This window comes from Triplophysa dalaica, chromosome 2 (genome assembly GCF_015846415.1).
Source record: "Triplophysa dalaica isolate WHDGS20190420 chromosome 2, ASM1584641v1, whole genome shotgun sequence".
In the NCBI taxonomy this organism is placed as follows: Eukaryota; Metazoa; Chordata; class Actinopteri; order Cypriniformes; family Nemacheilidae; genus Triplophysa; species Triplophysa dalaica.
The window spans coordinates 2,119,960-2,139,209 of NC_079543.1; the positions used below are offsets into that span (position 1 = coordinate 2,119,960).

Sequence of the window (19,250 nt, forward strand, 5' to 3'; positions counted from 1 at the left end):
TAACATTATTCAACATATCCTTTCTTTTTTCAACTCCCTTTCTTAGTCCTCTCACTCTGTGTGCTAAATTTTGGCTCTCAAATGAAAATGCTTTGGATAAAAGCGTCTTCTAAATAAATACACGTAAATGAAAATGAAATAAGAATTTGCATTGGACAGTAATGAAGATCCTGTAGTCAGTCAGACATCTGATCAACAATCTGATAGATTGACTCTTGAAAAGGGTCCACATCAGTTTCTGTGTAGATCTGATCTAGATCCAGACATTCAGTTAATGCAGGAAGAGCATCTGTGTGGTGTAGATCTACGTCAGCGACTGTGTTCTGTGAGGATCTGTTCACATCATTTACAGCAGAACGTTCATCACTGTGAGATGTTTGTAAGGTTTTTGAAAGAAAAACTGGACTCATCGTCACATATTCGTCCTGTAAAGTACACATCTTAGTCAGAAAACTATTATTATATGTACCAATATTAATGTGTGTAAAACTACAACCTAGACTTACCATGACCTCCCCTGAGATCTTTCTTGTGTAATAAGACACTGAAACTGAGAATGACACCTTAATATTTCAAATGCAGGTGTTTTTCTCGTGTTTCATTAGAGAGAGGAGTTGTGCCTCACCTGACAGCTTACCAGCGGCGACTCGTTTTAAAACCTTAGACACGAGAAGTGGACACACACACACAAGTGCGCACACACACACCAGACACAGAACCGCCACAAATCTGAGGTGACATTCTGTGGAAAAGAGAAACAAAACCTGACACACCTGCAAACAAAAAGAATTCATCTGCGTGACAGACAGAAAGAGAGAGAGAGAGAAGAAGAGTGAACGATAAAAGAAGTCTGCAAATCCCATTATTATGTTTAAACAGCAAACAACTAGTGTCTTACACAACAGTACCACACAACAGTGTTTATAGTCACATGACTGGTGATGACATCAGAACTAATAATAATCATTAAACAAGACATTCTCAGACAGAAATTGTTGCTTATTAAAGATGAGCTATAACAAATAGTTTAAACAAGCAATGGAAAGCTTTGATAGATACATATATAAAAATGTACCCTGATTTCTGTTAGTAGCCTGATTCTCTACACTGATATTTGCAGGACTCTGCAAGCTGCTGACAACCACTAGAAACAGAAACATTGAAACAAACAGTGAGAATAGAGGAAATATTTATAGACATTATTTAGAAAACAAAATCAATATGATTGGCAGAACCGATACCTTTCTGTTTTGTTGTGGGTCTCTTGCTTTCACCTGTGCAAGGGAAGACAAAAGATGCTTTAAAAATGTTTGCGTTCAATCATATCAACGTTTGCACTTAAAACTGGCTGTTAAAATGGGCATTTATAAACAGATTTCAACGATTCTCACCTATCCTGACTGTTATTTGTATTTCAGAAACAGGATCAACCTGCAGTTTAACATCCACACCACATAAGTACAATCCCGAGTCTTCTATCATCAATGCAGAAATAAAGACAATAAACCTGTGAGCAGCTGTGTTGTCAAACACAAAGACTCGTCCGTTTCTGAACCACCGGTTTGCTTGAGAAGTCTGAACCAGTTTCTTGAAGAAGAAGCCGTTTGAACTTTCAATATATTTGTTGTGTTTCTCATAAATTGCTGGATATGTGAGTTGAAATGAAATGTTTGTTCCTTCATATCCAATAAATTCAGTGACAGCACAGCCAACATCCAGTAAGCAGACTGAAATAGAGGAGACGCATTTGTACATTTGCAATTGTGAATTTTCTAATGCACAGCTATTATAACCATAATTATGATGAATCAAGTCTAGTATTGTGCAGTGATAATAAGCATCTGCTGACTGTTATAAATCTGAACTCACCTGTAAATATGCTGAAATAAACTCGCATCCACATTCTGAAGGATTTGGAAATTCTGTTGGATTGTTAAGTGTAAAGATGTTTGTCTCTCACCTTTACTCTCACTTCCTTGTTCAGGGGAAATAAATCTGTATTTATCAGCGGTGGACAATCCTGGGCCATAAAGTAAAAGTCCTGCCATATTTTTGTTTCACCCATGAACTCAGCAGCTGATTTCACCAGCGGAGGAACCAAAACATTACTTTCAAGTCACAAGCAAGTCTCAAGTCAATCTCAAGTCCTCAAAGAGTTAAAGTTAATGAGATGATTAAGTGAGTAATTAAATGATGATTGAGCATTAGTGATGAACACCTGCTGTTATTGAGATGTTGATGTTTTATTGGTTATATGATGTCACCATCATGGAGATCAGTGTTTGCTTTAGTTGGACTCTTGACCCTTGACTCTATTGTTAGATTTTGCACTGTATCAATTCATACACTTTTGTAGAGCAGAGAGATCAGCTCTGTGAAGTGTTTAACTCTTCACTGTTTATTATGATGAGTTGATCCAACATTGAACAGTTCACAGGCAAGAGATTTCTTTTTGATCATGTTTATATATAACATAATGAATCCTGTACACTCAGTGTTTAAAAACATTCACGTTTATCTAACATTATCAGTGAGAAACTTTTAAAGCAGCGAAACAAATGCTAACTTAAAATCTTCAAGTCATACATCAAGAACCAACATATGAAGCTCAACAATGGTGACGGTCAACAAAATACTTCAAGCTGCAATGCTTGACAAACTCCCATCATGCAATGCAGTATGACTAATTATTGTCACCACTGTTGAGGTTCATATGATAAATGTTCATGTGTAAAAGGAGGTTTTAATATTCAAATGCAGATCATAAATTTAGAGAGATTTAAACCAGAAACACAAACTATTCAATATTTGATTTAGCATTGAACAAATTTTTGCTATAAAAAAAAAATTGTAATTATTTAAGCAATTATCTTTGAAGTAATAAGACCTTTATATAGCACTCAATTGTGTATTCCTGTACACCTAAAGTGCTTAATAATCATATGTGGGGAGTCTATGAGACCTCCAGTGCGCTCAAGACATACCAGCTATAGGTGTAGAGGAGAGACAGAAACAGATCCACTTCCTGAAAGGCTCAAGAGCACAACTAAAGCAAACACTGATCACAATTATGGTGGAAATGTTTTTTTTCTTCAGCTGATGTCATCCAAGGCTGTGACTGAAGTCAGTTGTAGTTCTTGTGTTTCTCTTTTCTTCAGTGATGTTGATTGTTAACAGCAGGTGTTCATCACTCAATCATCATTTAATTACTCACTTAATCATCTCATTAACTTTAACTCTTTGAGGACTTGAGATTTGACTTGAGACTTGCTTGTGACTTGAAAGAAATGTTTTGGTTCCTCCGCTGGTGAAATCAGCTGCTGAGTTCATGGGTGAAACAATAATATGGCAGGACTTTTACTTTATGGCCCAGGATTGTCCACCACTGGTATATACCCATGATGGTCGCACTTTCTCTTAAAACCTGTATTGAGACATACTATATAATCTTAACCATTAAACAGAGTAACACAAACCTGGTGGTCATCTAAGAGATCACCTGCTGTGCAAAGTTTTATTTTTACAACAAAATAAAAGAAAATGCCCTGCGATGGGTTGGCACTCCATCCAGGGTGTATCCTGCCTCGATGCCCGATGACTCCTGAGATAGGCGCAGGCTCCCCGTGACCCGAGGTAGTTCGGATAAGCGGTAGAAAATGGATGGATGGATGGATGGATAAAAGAAAATTTTGTAGTATAGTTACATAGTTACATAAACATCTGTTACCTCAGGTCTTTTCAAACTGATGTTTTTATGGAACACAGAGGAGATACCATAAAAAACTCAATTTGATAAGAGCTTACTGCTATCTGGACTTTATCCTGCTCGAGTAAAAATAGACCCAAAGATGATGGTAAAATGTCTGTAATGGCTTAAAAACTGTTTATTCAATGTATGGTTACAGAATTTTAACATGTTTCACCACTTTGCTAGTCTATTGCAGAACAAAAAAAAGCTTAAATGGAAACACGACAGTAACATAACTTTTTGACTATGTTTTTTTAAAAGTTTTTTTCTTATTTATTAAAGAGAATAAAGGCATTTTTCTTTGTACATTAAAAACAATGGCGCATACAAAAGACTTTCCTGTAGCTCAGTGGCAAGAGCAATGTGTAAACAACGCAAGGTTGTGGGTTTGATCCCAGGTGATTGCATATACCTATGTAAAAATCTATAGGATAATGAAATGTAATTTGCTTTGGATAAAAGCATCTGCCAAATGCATGAATGCAAATGTAAAAAGACGAGTACACAGTGTTTTGACCATAACAAAAACACAATAAAAAAATGTTATTTACATTTTACATTCTTAATGCATCTGAAACAACCCTCAAAAGTGAGAACAAAGCAGAAAATAAAAAATTGAGTCCGCAAGATCAATACAAACAAAGATTTAGTAATGTGTTGCTTTTGCTAGCGCTGCTGCTGTTGCTACTGCTGCCGCCGCAATCGCCGCTGCTTCTGCACTTCCTGCTGCTGTTGCTCCTGCTGCTAACGCTGCTGCTCCTGCTGTTGCTCCTGCTGCTGCTCCTGCTGCTACTGCTCCTCCTAATACTGTTAATGCAGTCGTTCCATACTCTAGTGCTGTTTGTTTATCATTTTCCTTTTTAATCTTCTTCTGCACATTTTTATACATCTCATTAGTGTAGTGTTGTCCTCCATTCTCCTTCACCATTTCATCTATCACGTTGAGTAGTTTCGATACCTGAACTCGATTCATTCTCTTGCTATTATTGAATGCGTGATATCTACCGCCGTACTGTGGAATGAGTTTCTTCAAAGCTTGGCTTTTTTCGACATACTTCTCTAACGTTCTACCTTTCAGCGCGTCAGCATGAGTGAACAGAATCATGGTGTATTTTACAGCATCTTCTCCAAAGTTCTTCTGAATCCATTTCACTGTGTTCATGTCCTCCTCTGTCATTCTCACATCCAGCCTGATGACCAGCAGAAACACATGAGGACCAGGATCAGACATGTCAACGCACCTCTCGATCTCAGACTTCAGATCGTCTTGAGTCACTGATATATCAAAGAGTCCTGGAGTGTCGATCACTGAGATGATTCTTCCACCCACATCTGCATTTTGTTTCTGACACGATTTCGTGACTGAATCCATGGAATCATCTGTCTCAAACACATTTCTGCCCAATATTGTGTTTCCAGTTGCACTCTTTCCTGATCCAGTTTTACCCAGTAACACAATCCTCAGATCTACAAGTAGAGAATATCATTGACTTTAAATATTTCATATTTATAATAACTAAAAATGTACATGTATTTATATGGACCACCATACATTTATCTTAATTTAAAGATATTTAGCTATAAGTATTTATCTTCATTAGCCTATAAAGTGCAAACCTTAATTTTGCAGTGTTTCTAAATCTTGTGGTTCCGCCCACAATTACTCTCATTGGCTGAGTTATTTTTCAAAGGTAAGACAAAGCGTGCATGTGCCCTACCCACATCAAAGTTCAGAAGTGAGCTGGCCATTTTGTGTGATTGAAACACAAGTATCTTATTCTCCACTCCACTCGCTGAGATCTCTTAACAAAGCAGTAAATTTAAGGGTCGCAAGCACATCTTTATTTTTAAAGATTTACGTACCAAGGGGGTCGTCCATGCTTCGTCTGCGCTCTGAGATTGAACAAATTCAAGAGACATTTCAATTGAAAGAGATAAAGAGAGAGAAATGTGTGAGCACAAACAGTTCGATCTGATATACCAAATGTACAAAGGCCCAGTTTCACAGCTTAAAATAAGACTATGACTAAGACTAAAGCTCTTATAAAGATGACTTAGACGAAACATTACTGGTGTGCTTTCTGAGACAAAACAATAGCACTGACATATTTTTTAACATGTCAGGGCACAGTTATTTTCGGTTTAGAAAGCTCAAACATTCATTTAAGTCTGGAAATATCCTTACGCCTTGTCTGTGAAACCAAACAAAACTGTTTCCTCCACAGTATGTTAAATCTGATCCTTTAAGTGTTTTGATTTAAAATGAACAAAAAAATAATACAATTTTACTTTTTGACATGGTGGAATCCTTCGAGCCTGCAGTCCTGATCCAGTTTCATTCTGCATCGATGAAGGATATACAATTGATATAAAATGCTGTAGTAATGCACATGGTAATTCTCTAACAGATCAGGTAACATTCATTCAACATAAAAAGCACACTGAAATCTAGTATTTAATGTTAAACATGCACACTTCAGAAGATCTAATAGTCAAACTTCATATGTGAGATTAAATCTTTATGAGATATTTAAAGAAAAATAATTGATATGACATGCAAGAATGGGATTTGTTGTGGAAGTTGTTGTGAGAAATATGAATAACAAAAACGCTCATATCACGCTCAAAAAATAAATGTGATCCTACCAAACATTTAGATGCTCTGAAGAAATCTCTGCTGAGACGTTGAGAGAAACTCTACAAGTATAAAATCACCACATTGCTTGTGAATGTAATCCAAACGGAATTAATGCCGCAGGGCTCAAAGGTCCTTAACGTTTGTAATACAATTTATTGTTCAAAGTTCAGAATCCTTCTTTATCATCCATGCATAAAATGGGTTGTCATAAACCTTTATCAATAATTGCCAATACAATTACACAAACACTCTAATATGCACACATATGCTGATCCAAACTTACTGATGAAATTAAAATTCATTTATTTTCTCATATATTAAACAGCCGCAAAAACTATTTCAAATCGGCTGAAAAACATGACAATAGCACTGAATGAAATTGATTTAAAATTAAGACATCATTGTTCTTCTGTAATACTTCAAATTCTTCTTAATGCTTAAATGTAAATTATAACTGCACAGAACATGAAAAAGTTATGATCAAAGTGTAATTCTGATTTTCAGTGTTACCACTCACACCTCAAACAACACTACAAAACAGCAGGTAAATTGCAAGTAAACATTGTTTACAAAAAGACTGATAATTTGTAGCAATAAAACATACGCATACCTTTATGCAGTGTTTATTATTCATTGAACGCATTTTTGACTTCATGTGCCATCATAGTATTTCATCAAAATCACAAACGTCCCAATACTCCTCCTATTGTCCTTCATCTTCTCTCACTTTATCTGCTGCTCCTGTATCCAATCTTGATCCTGCTTCATCTGGACTCTCTCTTTGGTTTACTGATAAATCTTCAATTGTTCGTACCTCCATAAAAAACATAATTTTTATCCATCTTTCCGCTTCTTCATACATGTCATTGGTGTACTCTCCTCGATTCTCCTTCACCGTGTCGTCTATCATTTTGAGCAGCTCTGTGACCTGATCTGTATTGCCTCTGTTGTTTATTGTGTTATAGTTAGTGTGAATCAGGTCCTGCAAATCTGGTCTCTCTGAGATGTATTTATCTAAGCTGATCAACATGAGTGAACAGAATGATGATGTAACATGCAGCATCTTTTCCAAAGTTTATCTGAATCCATTGACATATAACTCTGTGAAATCCTCCAGTCTGATGACTAGCAGAAACACATGAGGAACAGGAGCAGACAAGTAAGCACTTCAGTAGTTCAGCTTGTTGCTCCTCTTTAGTCATTGTTGAATCTGTGATTTCTGGAGTGTCAATCACTGAAATGTGTCTTCAAGACACAACCGCTTTACATTTCTGACAAGTTTTAGAAACACCCTTTAGAAAGAATCCTTCTTTAAACTCATCTCTGCCCAGTAAAGTGTTACCAGTTGCACTCTTTCCTGATCCAGTTTTGCCTATTAACAAAATCCTCAGATCTAAGAAGAGACAAATGTTGTTGTTACTAGTTTAAATTATACCTATTCCAGTTTTACCAAGTGAGTAAAGATATTTAACTCTTTCTTTAGTTTGAATCGTTTTTGGTTTTACTGTATTTTGAAGATGAAGTGTTTGCAGGTGCTTCATTTCTTTTATATTTCAGAAATGATTTGATGTTTTTTTACCTTTAATGCAACCTCTACAGTTTCTCTATAAACAATGGATCTGATGATTAAGTGTGCCTACTTACTGATAGGGCGATCCATGCTTTCATAATGCTCTGCATTTTAACAGTTTCAAGAGAGATTAACATAGAAAGAAAGAAACATAAGTCAGGCAAGACATAGGAAGCCTGTCTCCCATCAAAAGGCTATGAAACAAAACAAAGAAGAGAAGATTGTATTGACGTTTGAAATTGAGTTTCGTACTGTTCCCCATTTACTTAAAGCACTGACACAACACAGATGCATTAGGGAATGTTGTAGGCATTAAAGTAATACAAAGTTCTTATACATTTTAAAATGTAGGCCAACTGTATGATACAATATTTCGGTGAAGTGTAACCAGAGGTGGACAATCCTGGGCCATAAAGTAAAAGTCCAGCCAACATTTCTTTCAAGTCACAAGCAAGTCTCAAAACAAATCTCAAGTCCTCAAAGAGTTAAAGTTAATGAGATGATTAAGTGAGTAATTAAATGATGATTGAGCATTAGTGATGAACACCTGCTGTTATTGAGATGTTGATGTTTTATTGGTTATATGATGTCACCATCATGGAGATCAGTGTTTGCTTTAGTTGCACTCTTGACCAGAGGCGGACAATCCTGGGCCATAAAGTAAAAGTCCTGCCATATTTTTGTTTCACGCATGAACTCAGCAGCTGATTTCACCAGCGGAGGAACCAAAACATTCCTTTCAAGTCACAAGCAAGTCTCAAGTCAAATCTCAAGTCCTCAAAGAGTTAAAGTAAATGAGATGATTAAGTGAGTAATTAAATGATGATTGAGCATTAGTGATGAACACCTGCTGTTATTGAGATGTTGATGTTTTATTGGTTATATGATGTCACCATCATGGAGATCAGTGTTTGCTTTAGTTGGACTCTTGACCCTTGACTCTATTGTTAGATTTTGCACTGTATCAATTCATGCACTTTTGTAGAGCAGAGAGATCAGCTCTGTGAAGTGTTTAACTCTTCACTGTTTATTATGATGAGTTGATCCAACATTGAAAAGTTCACAGGCAAGATATTTCTTTTTGATCATGTTTATGTACAACATAATGAATCCTGTACACTCAGTGTTTAAAAACATTCACGTTTATCTAACATTATCAGTGAGAAACTTTTAGAGCAGCGAAACAAATGCTAACTTAAAATCTTCAAGTCATACATCACGAACCAACATATGAAGCTCAACAATGGTGACGCTCAACAAAATACTTCAAGCTGCAATGCTTGAAAAACTCCCATCATGCAATGCAGTATGACTAATTATTGTCACCACTGTTGAGGTTCATATGATAAATGTTCATGTGTAAAAGGAGGTTTTTATATCCAAATGCAGATCATAAACCTAGAGAGATTTAAACCAGAAAACACAAACTATACAATATTTGATTTAGCATTGAACAAATGTTTGCTATAAAAAAAATATTGTAATTATTTAAGCAATTATCTTTGAAGTAATAAGAAATTTATATAGCGCTCAATTGTGTATTCCTGTACACCTAAAGTGCTTAATAATCATATGTGGGGAGTCTATGAGACCTCCAGTGCGCTCAAGACATACCAGCTATAGGTGTAGAGGAGAGACAGAAACAGATCCACTTCCTGAAAGGCTCAAGAGCACAACTAAAGCAAACACTCATCACAATTATGGTGGAAATGTTTTTTTTTCAGTTGATGTCATCCAAGGCTGTGACTGAAGTCAGTTGTAGTTCTTGTGTTTCTCTTTTCTTCAGTGATGTTGATTGTTAACAGCAGGTGTTCATCACTCAATCATCATTTAATTACTCACTTAATCATCTCATTAACTTTAACTCTTTGAGGACTTGAGATTTGTTTTGAGACTTGCTTGTGACTTGAAAGGAATGTTTTGGTTCCTCCGCTGATGAAATCAGCTGCTGAGTTCATGGGTGTAACAAAAATATGGCAGGACTTTTACTCTTTGGCCCAGGATTGTCCACCTCTGCCCACACCACACTCCCCATACTTTACTCATCTGGCCCCCACCATACTCCCCATACTTTACTCATCTGGCCCACACCATACTCCCCATACTTTACTCATCTACCCCACACCATACTCCCCATACTTTACTCATCTGGCCCACACCATACTCCCCATACTTTACTCATCTACCCCTCACCACACTCCCCATACTTTACTCATCTGGCCCACACCATACTCCCCATACTTTACTCATCTGGCCCACACCATACTCCCCATACTTTACTCATCTACCCCACACCATACTCCCCATACTTTACTCATCTGGCCCACACCATACTCCCCATACTTTACTCATCTACCCCAAACCATACTCCCCATACTTTACTCATCTGGCCTACACCACACTCCCCATACTTTACTCATCTGGCCCACACCATACTCCCCATACTTTACTCATCTGGCCCACACCATACTCCCCATACTTTACTCATCTGGCCTACACCACACTCCCCATACTTTACTCATCTGGCCCACACCATACTCCCCATACTTTACTCATCTACCCCACACCATACTCCCCATACTTTACTCATCTGGCCAACACCACACTCCCCATACTTCACTCATCTGGCCCACACCATACTCCCCATACTTTACTCATCTGGCCTACACCACACTCTCCATACTTTACTCATCTGGCCCACACCATACTCCCCATACTTTACTCATCTACCCCACACCATACTCCCCATACTTTACTCATCTGGCCCACACCATACTCCCCATACTTTACTCATCTGGCCTACACCAAACTTCCCATACTTTACTCATCTGGCCCACACCATACTCCCCATACTTTACTCATCTGGCCTACACCACACTCCCCATACTTTACTCATCTACCCCACACCTTACTCCCTATACTTTACTCATCTGGCCCACACCATACACCCCATACTTTACTCATCTGGCCCACACCATAATGCCCATACTTTACTCATCTGGCCCATACCATACTCCCCATACTTTACTCATCTGGCCCACACCATACTCCCCATACTTTACTCATCTGGCCAACACCACACTCCCCATACTTTACTCATCTGGCCCACACCATACTCCCCATATTTTACTCATCTGGCCCACACCATACTCCCCATATTTTACTCATCTGGCCCACACCATACTCCCCATACTTTACTCATCTGGCCCACACCATACACCCCATACTTTACTCATCTACCCCACACCATACCCACACCACTTTACTAACTGAATACCATTTTCTCTTCAGTAAGAAAGCGAGAACTTTATAATGCTGAATATAACTGAATCAAACCTTTACTCAGTATCACATTATTATTACATTTAGATAATTTTAATATAAATGTTATGTCACTTATATATTGAAGCAGGATATTTTTGTTGTTTGACAGATACTCAGAGGGAAAAAATATTCCATCACAGCTAGCAAATGGTATAAGAATGTCCCTTAGAGGTTATTTGTGTTTTAGAAAAAGTACACTGTAAAAAATGCCTGGGAAATTAACAGTAAAATTCTGTTGTTTTCAAACAAAAAACCTGTTATCAGAAAGTGTCTGTAAAAAATACGGAGAAACACTGTAAAATTGTCTGTAAAATAAACAGCAAAAATTCCATTGTTTTTAACAAAAATACAATTAGTATCTAAACAGTGTCCCAGATAAAGAGTAAATACCTAATCACACTTTCATTTGATGTGATTTGCTACAAGACTGTGTTTTATATAAAACAATGTCATAGCAGCACAATGATAAATGTAAACATATTTATGACGGCTGAAAGAGACCAACTAAAGCAAACACTGATCACAAAAACGGTGACTTTAAATAAACCAATAAAGCATCAAGTCATGACTGTTATGCTGCAGTCCCTGTGAAGCAGAAGTGATGATCGTCTTCAGTATTCACAAAATGAATAGTGGGTGTGGCTCATGATTTCCACTGTGAATTGATTGGATGAATAAAAACAGGATGTTCCCGTAATTTTACGGTAGTTTGCTGGTAACCACAGCTGCCGGTATTTTTCCGTAAAAACTACGGAATTTGTATTTTCTCTTTTCTTTTCTGATATTAAATGTTTTGTGGGTCACCACTAAGCTGAAGAGTGGAGTCTGTGTTCAACTCACGGTCAGGCAAAGATATTCTGATGTCATGCTGCATATTGCTTTGTTTAAAAGTGACTTTAATAATGAATTACAAAGAAATAAATGTAAGTAAATGTAATGTTATCACTTTTATGCATTTGGACCAAGTTTTCATTTTCTATAAAGAAATGTTGTTAATATAAAAAGCTCAAATGTATTAAGTTCATTCACAGTTTGAAGTTTGTGTCCTGAAGTTTTAAACTGCAAAGCTGTTTACATTCTTTTCCTGTATTTTTTACGGAATTTTTCTGGTAACCACAGCTGCCGGTATTTTTCCGGAAAAATTACGGAACATTTTTTACAGTGTATTACAAATATTCAAAGATTTTATGTATAATGTATCGAGAACGTTTCAAGATAACAAAAGTCACCATGAGGGTAATAAGAGCACATTTGAGCACTTGTAACAATGTAAAATCCAGTGATGTTTCTCAGGCCTAAAAACCAGAGGCATGAAAGTTCATGACATGTTTTCTCTCGTAACCTTGGGTACTTTTCCACTGTTTATTGGGCATGATCCAGCAGTTTTTGATGACTTCATAAGTATTTTAATTTTGCCCACTGAATTTAAATAAGTTTTGAAAATAAGACAATAACGAGCAAACCACTGTTAGATACGTAACTCGTTGCCTACGAAATAAACATGGCAGATCAAAAGCATTGGATGAAGAAAATAAGAGATAACGTGAATTTACCTGATTGGTTTTTGAGGAGAACTCCTCTCAGATGTTTTGCTATAACAGAGGCTGGAAGAAACTGGATTTTCAGATGCTCTGGGGAACATCTCACTTTGTTTGATTTGAAAAAATAAATCTTTGACACCTGGACTTTCTTTGTCTAAGAGATTCCTTGAAAGGGCAAAATCAACTTTTGCCACATCAAACGCTACCATCATAAACTCTTAATCTTGGATGCGTGCAACAACATTACAGCAGATCAGTTTTAGATCTGCATTCATAATACCAGAAGTTTCTGATTTCAAAGATATTTCGGTGACAATATCAAGTGTTGTGTTGTCAGGAACCATGTAGTGTCAGGGTTCATGTTTAGTGTGTTTCCTCTATGATGTTGTGTTTCTTTACAGCACAGGGGCCCGTTCTCCGTACGTCGCTTATTACATCCGAGATCAAATGACACATCCAAGATGATATCATCGTGCTAATCATGATCCGGCTAATTGGGTTCTTCGAACACACCTGCCGGATATGATTAGTATCGCTGAATTGAGTTATCTGAGATTATTGCGCGTTCGTGCGCTTGTTTAAAAGGGGATATGTATCGATAGTAGAAACAATGATCAGCAACCCTGCTATTGGCCGCTCATCATGGCAAAAGAGCGCGCTCAGTTTTTCAACGCAGCAGAGCAAGAATTATTACTGGAAGGTTATGCTTCCAGTAATAATTTGAAAAAATAATTTAAACGCCAGGGGAGAGGACTGGCAAAAAGTAGCAGACAAATTAAATGCTCCATGTTATGGTTATATCACTTATTATTACAGTATATAGTCTTATTTTAATAATTTCATATTTCATATATATTTCAATTTTCGTAAATAATTTGTTGCTGCGTTAAATTATGTCTATAATCCAAATGGCTTTTACAGTCATTTCAACAAATAAATATTGAGTCAGTGCTTTGACTTGTGAAGGTGAAAGCTGTATAACTAATGTAATTTTTTTGCAATTTGATATTGATCATATTTTCTCCTAGTGTATTGTTATGCCATTGAGTTCTCCTCTTTTGTGTAGTTTTACATAATACACCAACCTTTTTACCTGTTCCCAAGAAAGTGGTGTCTGAAATATGTGCAGTAAGTGGACATTTCTAACTTTACATCAAAAGGAAAGAAAGTGCAACACTTTGTAATACCCATTTTTCTTTTGCAGAGGACAGTGAAGAAACCCTCTCAGATGACTGTCGTTTGGAGGAATCACTTGTAAGTGCACAAATAACTTTATGTAATTTATAGGTGTGGACACATGCAGGAGGAAACGCGTACAGACAGGCCTACAGCACAAAGATATACAGAGGTCGACAGTCTACTTTTCCTTTTTCTGTTGCATGAGGCTTGAGTTTTTTTTTTTTAATGGCACAGGGGGATCTCCGTACCCTATATAAACGGAATCTTCAACATAAAATTGAGTATTTTGCTCTTAAAAAAAACAAAAATTAAGGGGAGAAATTGAACTTGACACCTTAAAGAAGAAAAAACTGGCACTAGAGATTGAGTTGCTTTAAAAGAAACTTCAGAGTAAGTGCTTAAACACTATTTTTCACACAGAGCACTATGCCTGCCCTTGGATAAGTATATATATATATATATATATATATATATATATATATATATATATATATCTTATTGCAGGCAAAAGATGAACATCACTGGCTTTTCTTGAGAAACAATCATTGAAATAAAACTCCATGAACTATCCCAGATAGCAAATTTTTGCGGCCCACATCTGGCCCACACCTTACTCCCCATACAAGTGCCATCATTCCACGCCGTATGTGGGCCAGATGAGTAAAGTATGGGGAGTGAGGTGTGGGCCAGATGTGGGCCGCAAAAATTTGCTATCTGGGATATGAGTGTTATGATTAAGATTTCTCAGTCAGAATTAAAAATGTTTCAGAGCCTGCGTTCTTAATTTCTATATAAATTTAAGTTTTTACACCATTTATATATCGGTTCAAAATATCGGTTATCGGTCTAATTCGCATGGAAATAATTGGTATCTGTATCGGTCTGAAAAACGCATATCGGTCGACCTCTAATGCTTACACACATTGACATAGACGCAAACACACTCGCATACAAGCACATTGAAAGCTAGGCCTGGGTTCTGCGACCAAATTGGCGATTCAATTCGATTCGATTTTGTTTTTATGGTTTTGATTAGATTTTCGATTACATTCGATTCAATTCAATATCGATTAGTTATTAGTACTTCAATTACAATGCTAGTTTTACAGGCATGGAATCCACATTTAAGTATATGCTTGCAATATAGTCAGGGGTGCACATACGTTTTTCTATCTGGTTCTCAAGAGAGCACGTGGAGATTCGGTTTGGTTTACCTATTAAAAATAAAAGTAAAAAAGTACTTGCTTTTTAATGAACAATAAACAAAATAATATAGTGGGATAATACAATATTTATATTGCTTTAAAGTACACTTAAAATACAATGGTATTTTATTTATTCTTGTTTTTCATTTTAAATTAGTAAATATAAATTTTCAATGTCAAATTTGAAAGCTAAAACGCCAAACTTTTAGGTTTTGAGCAGGTTGCTGGGAAGTGCAATTGCGAGCGCACATGGACCTGTCCTGCAGCACAGTGCAGATCCAGACATTCACAGAACCAACGAAGGCGGAGCTACCGATACTCCATTTTTCATAACTTACACCCAGGCAGAGGTGGACAATCCTGGTGCCATAAAGTAAAAGTCCTGCCATATTTTTGTTTCTTGCATGAACTCAGCAGCTGATTTCACCAGCGGAGGAACCAAAACATTTCTTTCAAGTCACAAGCAAGTCTCAAGTCAAATCTCAAGTCCTCAAAGAGTTAAAGTTAATGAGATGATTAAGTAAGTAATTAAATGATGATTGAGCATTAGTGATGAACACCTGCTGTTATTGAGATGTTGATGTTTTATTGGTTATATGATGTCACCATCATGGAGATCAGTGTTTGCTTTAGTTGGACTCTTGACCCTTGACTCTATTGTTAGATTTTGCACTGTATCAATTCATGCACTTTTGTAGAGCAGAGAGATCAGCTCTGTGAAGTGTTTAACTCTTCACTGTTTATTATGATGAGTTGATCCAACATTGAAAAGTTCACAGTCAAGATATTTCTTTTAGATCATGTTTATGTATAACATAATGAATCCTGTACACTCAGTGTTTAAAAACATTCACATTTATCTAACATTATCAGTGAGAAACTTTTAAAGCAGCGAAACAAATGCTAACTTAAAATCTTCAAGTCATACATCAAGAACCAACATATGAAGCTCAACAATGGTGACGCTCAACAAAATACTTCAAGCTGCAATGCTTGAAAAACTCCCATCATGCAATGCAGTATGACTAATTATTGTCACCACTGTTGAGGTTCATATGATAAATGTTCATGTGTAAAAGGAGGTTTTTTATATCCAAATGCAGATCATAAATCTAGAGAGATTTAATCCAGAAACACAAACTATTCAATATTTGATTTAGCATTGAACAAATATTTCCTATAAAAAAAATATTGTAATTCTTTAAGCAATTATATTTGAAGGAATAAGACATTTATATAGCACTCAATTGAGTATTCCAGTCCACCTAAAGTGCTTAATAATCATAAGTGGGGAGTCTATGAGACCTCCAGTGCGCTCAAGACATACCAGCTATAGGTGTAGAGGAGAGACAGAAACAGATCCACTTCCTGAAAGGCTGAAGATCACAACTAAAGCAAACACTGATCACAATTATGGTAGAAATGTTTTTTTTTTCAGCTGATGTCATCCAAGGCTGTGGCTGAAGTCAGTTGTAGTTCTTGTGTTTCTCTTTTCTTCAGTGTTGTTGATTGTTAACAGCAGGTGTTCATCACTCAATCATCATTTAATTACTCACTTAATCATCTCATTAACTTTAACTCTTTGAGGACTTGAGATTTGACTTGAGACTTGCTTGTGACTTGAAAGAAATGTTTTGGTTCCTCCGCTGGTGAAATCAGCTGCTGAGTTCATGGGTGAAACAAAAATATGGCAGGACTTTTACTTTATGGCACCAGGATTGTCCACCTCTGCAAGTAAGTAGTCTGAATGTAAATGTACACAACATCCGCTAACAAGTCTCCTCGATGGGTGAGTTTGAGAAAGCAACAGTCAACTGTATAAAATAATGTCATTATTATAATGTCAGTAGAAACAAAAACAAAGTTAAAGAAACACAAATCAACATGATTTTGATTTTGCTCCTATAGGTATTATGAGTATTAAGAGAGAGTGGAAAATAAGCAAGTAAGTTATAAAATAGTAAACACTGATGGATGTTTAACATTGTCATAATGAGAAGAGAAGAGCTTAACATGAAACTGTTGAGAATGGAAACATCAGTGAGATAGAAAGACTAAAGGAAGTCACTGTGAAGAATAAGGAGAGGGAATAAAAGTGAAGAAATAGGCTACACTGTTCCACAGGGCTCAATTCTTGCTCCTCTCCTCTTCAATTTGTATATGCTCCCACTTGGCCAAATAATGAAAAAGTACCAAATTGCCTACCACAGCTATGCAGACGACACTCAGATCTATCTAGCCCTCTCACCCAATGACTACAGGCCTTTTGACTCTCTTTGCCAATGCATTGATGAAATTAACAGCTGGATGTGTCAAAACTTCCTTCAGTTAAATAAAAACAAAACTGAAGTCATTGTTTTTGGCAACAAGGATGAAACTAACAAGGTAAACGCAAACCTTGACTTAAGAGGTCTAAAGACACAAAGTAAGGTACAAAATCTTGGGGTCATTTTGGAGTCTGACCTTAGTTTCAGCAGTCATGTCAAAGCAATAAGCAAATCAGCGTACTACCATCTCAGAAACATAGCCAGAATCGGATGTTTTGTCTCAAGCCAAGATTTAGAGAAACTAGTTCATGCTCTCATCACCAGCAGGGTGGATTACTGTAATGGACTCCTTACTCCTTACCAGGTCTTCCCAAAAATACCATCAGACAGCTGCAGCTCATACAGAACGCTGCTGCCAGGATTCTGACCAGAACCAAAAAATCTGAGCATATCACTCCAATCCTCAGGTCCTTACACTGGTTACCAGTTACTTTTAGAATCAACTTCAAAGTATTATTAATGGTCTATAAATCCCTCAATGGTCTAGGACTTAAATACATCTCAGATATGCTCATTGAATATAAACCAAACAGACTTCTCAGATCATCAGGATCAAGTCAGTTAGAGATAACAAGGGTTCACTCAAAACAGGGCGAGTCAGCGTTTAGCCATTATGCCACCCGTAGCTGGAATCTGCTTCCAGAAGACATCAGACGTTCACCAACAGAAGCTTCTTTTAAATCCAGATTAAAAACAAACTTGTTTAGCTGTGCATTCACAACCTGAGCACTGTGCTGGTTAACATCAACTGCACTTCTATTTCCAATTTATTTTTATTTTGCTCTTATTCTTTTCATATATACACTAACATTTTTTAATCAATTGTATTGCTGTTTTATTGTTTCTTAAAAATCTAAAGTTTTTGTGATCTTAAATCATTTGCATTTTAAGATACATTTTATTTCTTTCTGTCAATCATTTTATGTAAAGCACTTTGAATTGCACTTGTGTATGAAATGTGTTATATAAATAAACTTGCCTTGCCTTGCCTTGCCTACACTGTAAAACTTTGATGAAAATTTACTGTGAACTTCTACAGTATTCTGCTGTATTAATGACATACAGGGTCATACAGTAAACTGCAATGCAATATTAGTGGAACATTTTTACACACTATTTTGATGCTCACGCTTATTCACTCCTGAGATACTGTCATGTCATATACTGATTGGTGGTTGTCACCCTGTATTTAGTGGAACACATCAAATAAATCATGTGATTTCATTCAAATTCAGAAAGTGAGTCATTCATGAGAATCATCTACAGAATCGCTTAAGAAAACACGATCAATAAGAAGTCACCATAATATTGTTTAGTGTTTCTTTTAGTTGTGCTCTTACCCTTGATTTATTGTCTTAGTATTTTGTTACCTGTAATAATGTGTTCCTAACGCATATTTATAAAAGCCATGTTGTGTGATTTGTGAATACTTTAACAAATTTTGATTGAGTGTAAGTGTGTTGTGTTAATTCTTAGACTTATAAACCCAATAACAACATATTAAAGAAGCAGCAAATGTCAAACAAAGTGACACATTTTGTTAAAGAAACTTCCAGACATCAAGGGTTGGCCTATTAATCTCAACAATGGTGGCAAAAGTTAAGTTGAATCGTTTCTTTTCTTCCTCCCACCATGCATGCTGGGAGTCATGGATGAGTTCTGTTCTATGCTGTTATGCACAAAGCATTGCAGCTCGAAGCTTTCATTTGTTCAGTGTC

General features: G+C 36.5%; 1 protein-coding gene across 1 annotated transcript; it reads right to left on the reverse strand.

The window, feature by feature from the left end:
- Positions 1-4,394: 4,394 nt before the first annotated feature.
- LOC130435823 (GTPase IMAP family member 9-like) lies at positions 4,395-5,867 on the reverse strand. Its single transcript, XM_056766678.1, has 2 exons — positions 5,842-5,867; positions 4,395-5,208 (listed from the first exon to the last, which is right to left on the reverse strand). The coding sequence occupies exons 1-2, from the start codon at positions 5,865-5,867 to the stop codon at positions 4,395-4,397; spliced, it is 840 nt and encodes a 279-aa protein (XP_056622656.1).
- Positions 5,868-19,250: the final 13,383 nt, after the last annotated feature.

Excerpts from the sequence above, each read along its gene's own strand:
- LOC130435823 (XM_056766678.1), bottom strand. The coding sequence starts at position 5,867 with ATGTTAAAAAATATGTCAGTGCTATT. Across the intron at positions 5,209-5,841 it reads AAAAATATGTCAGTGCTATT|GATTGTGTTACTGGGTAAAA; the intron begins GTTTTGTCTCAG and ends TGTAGATCTGAG.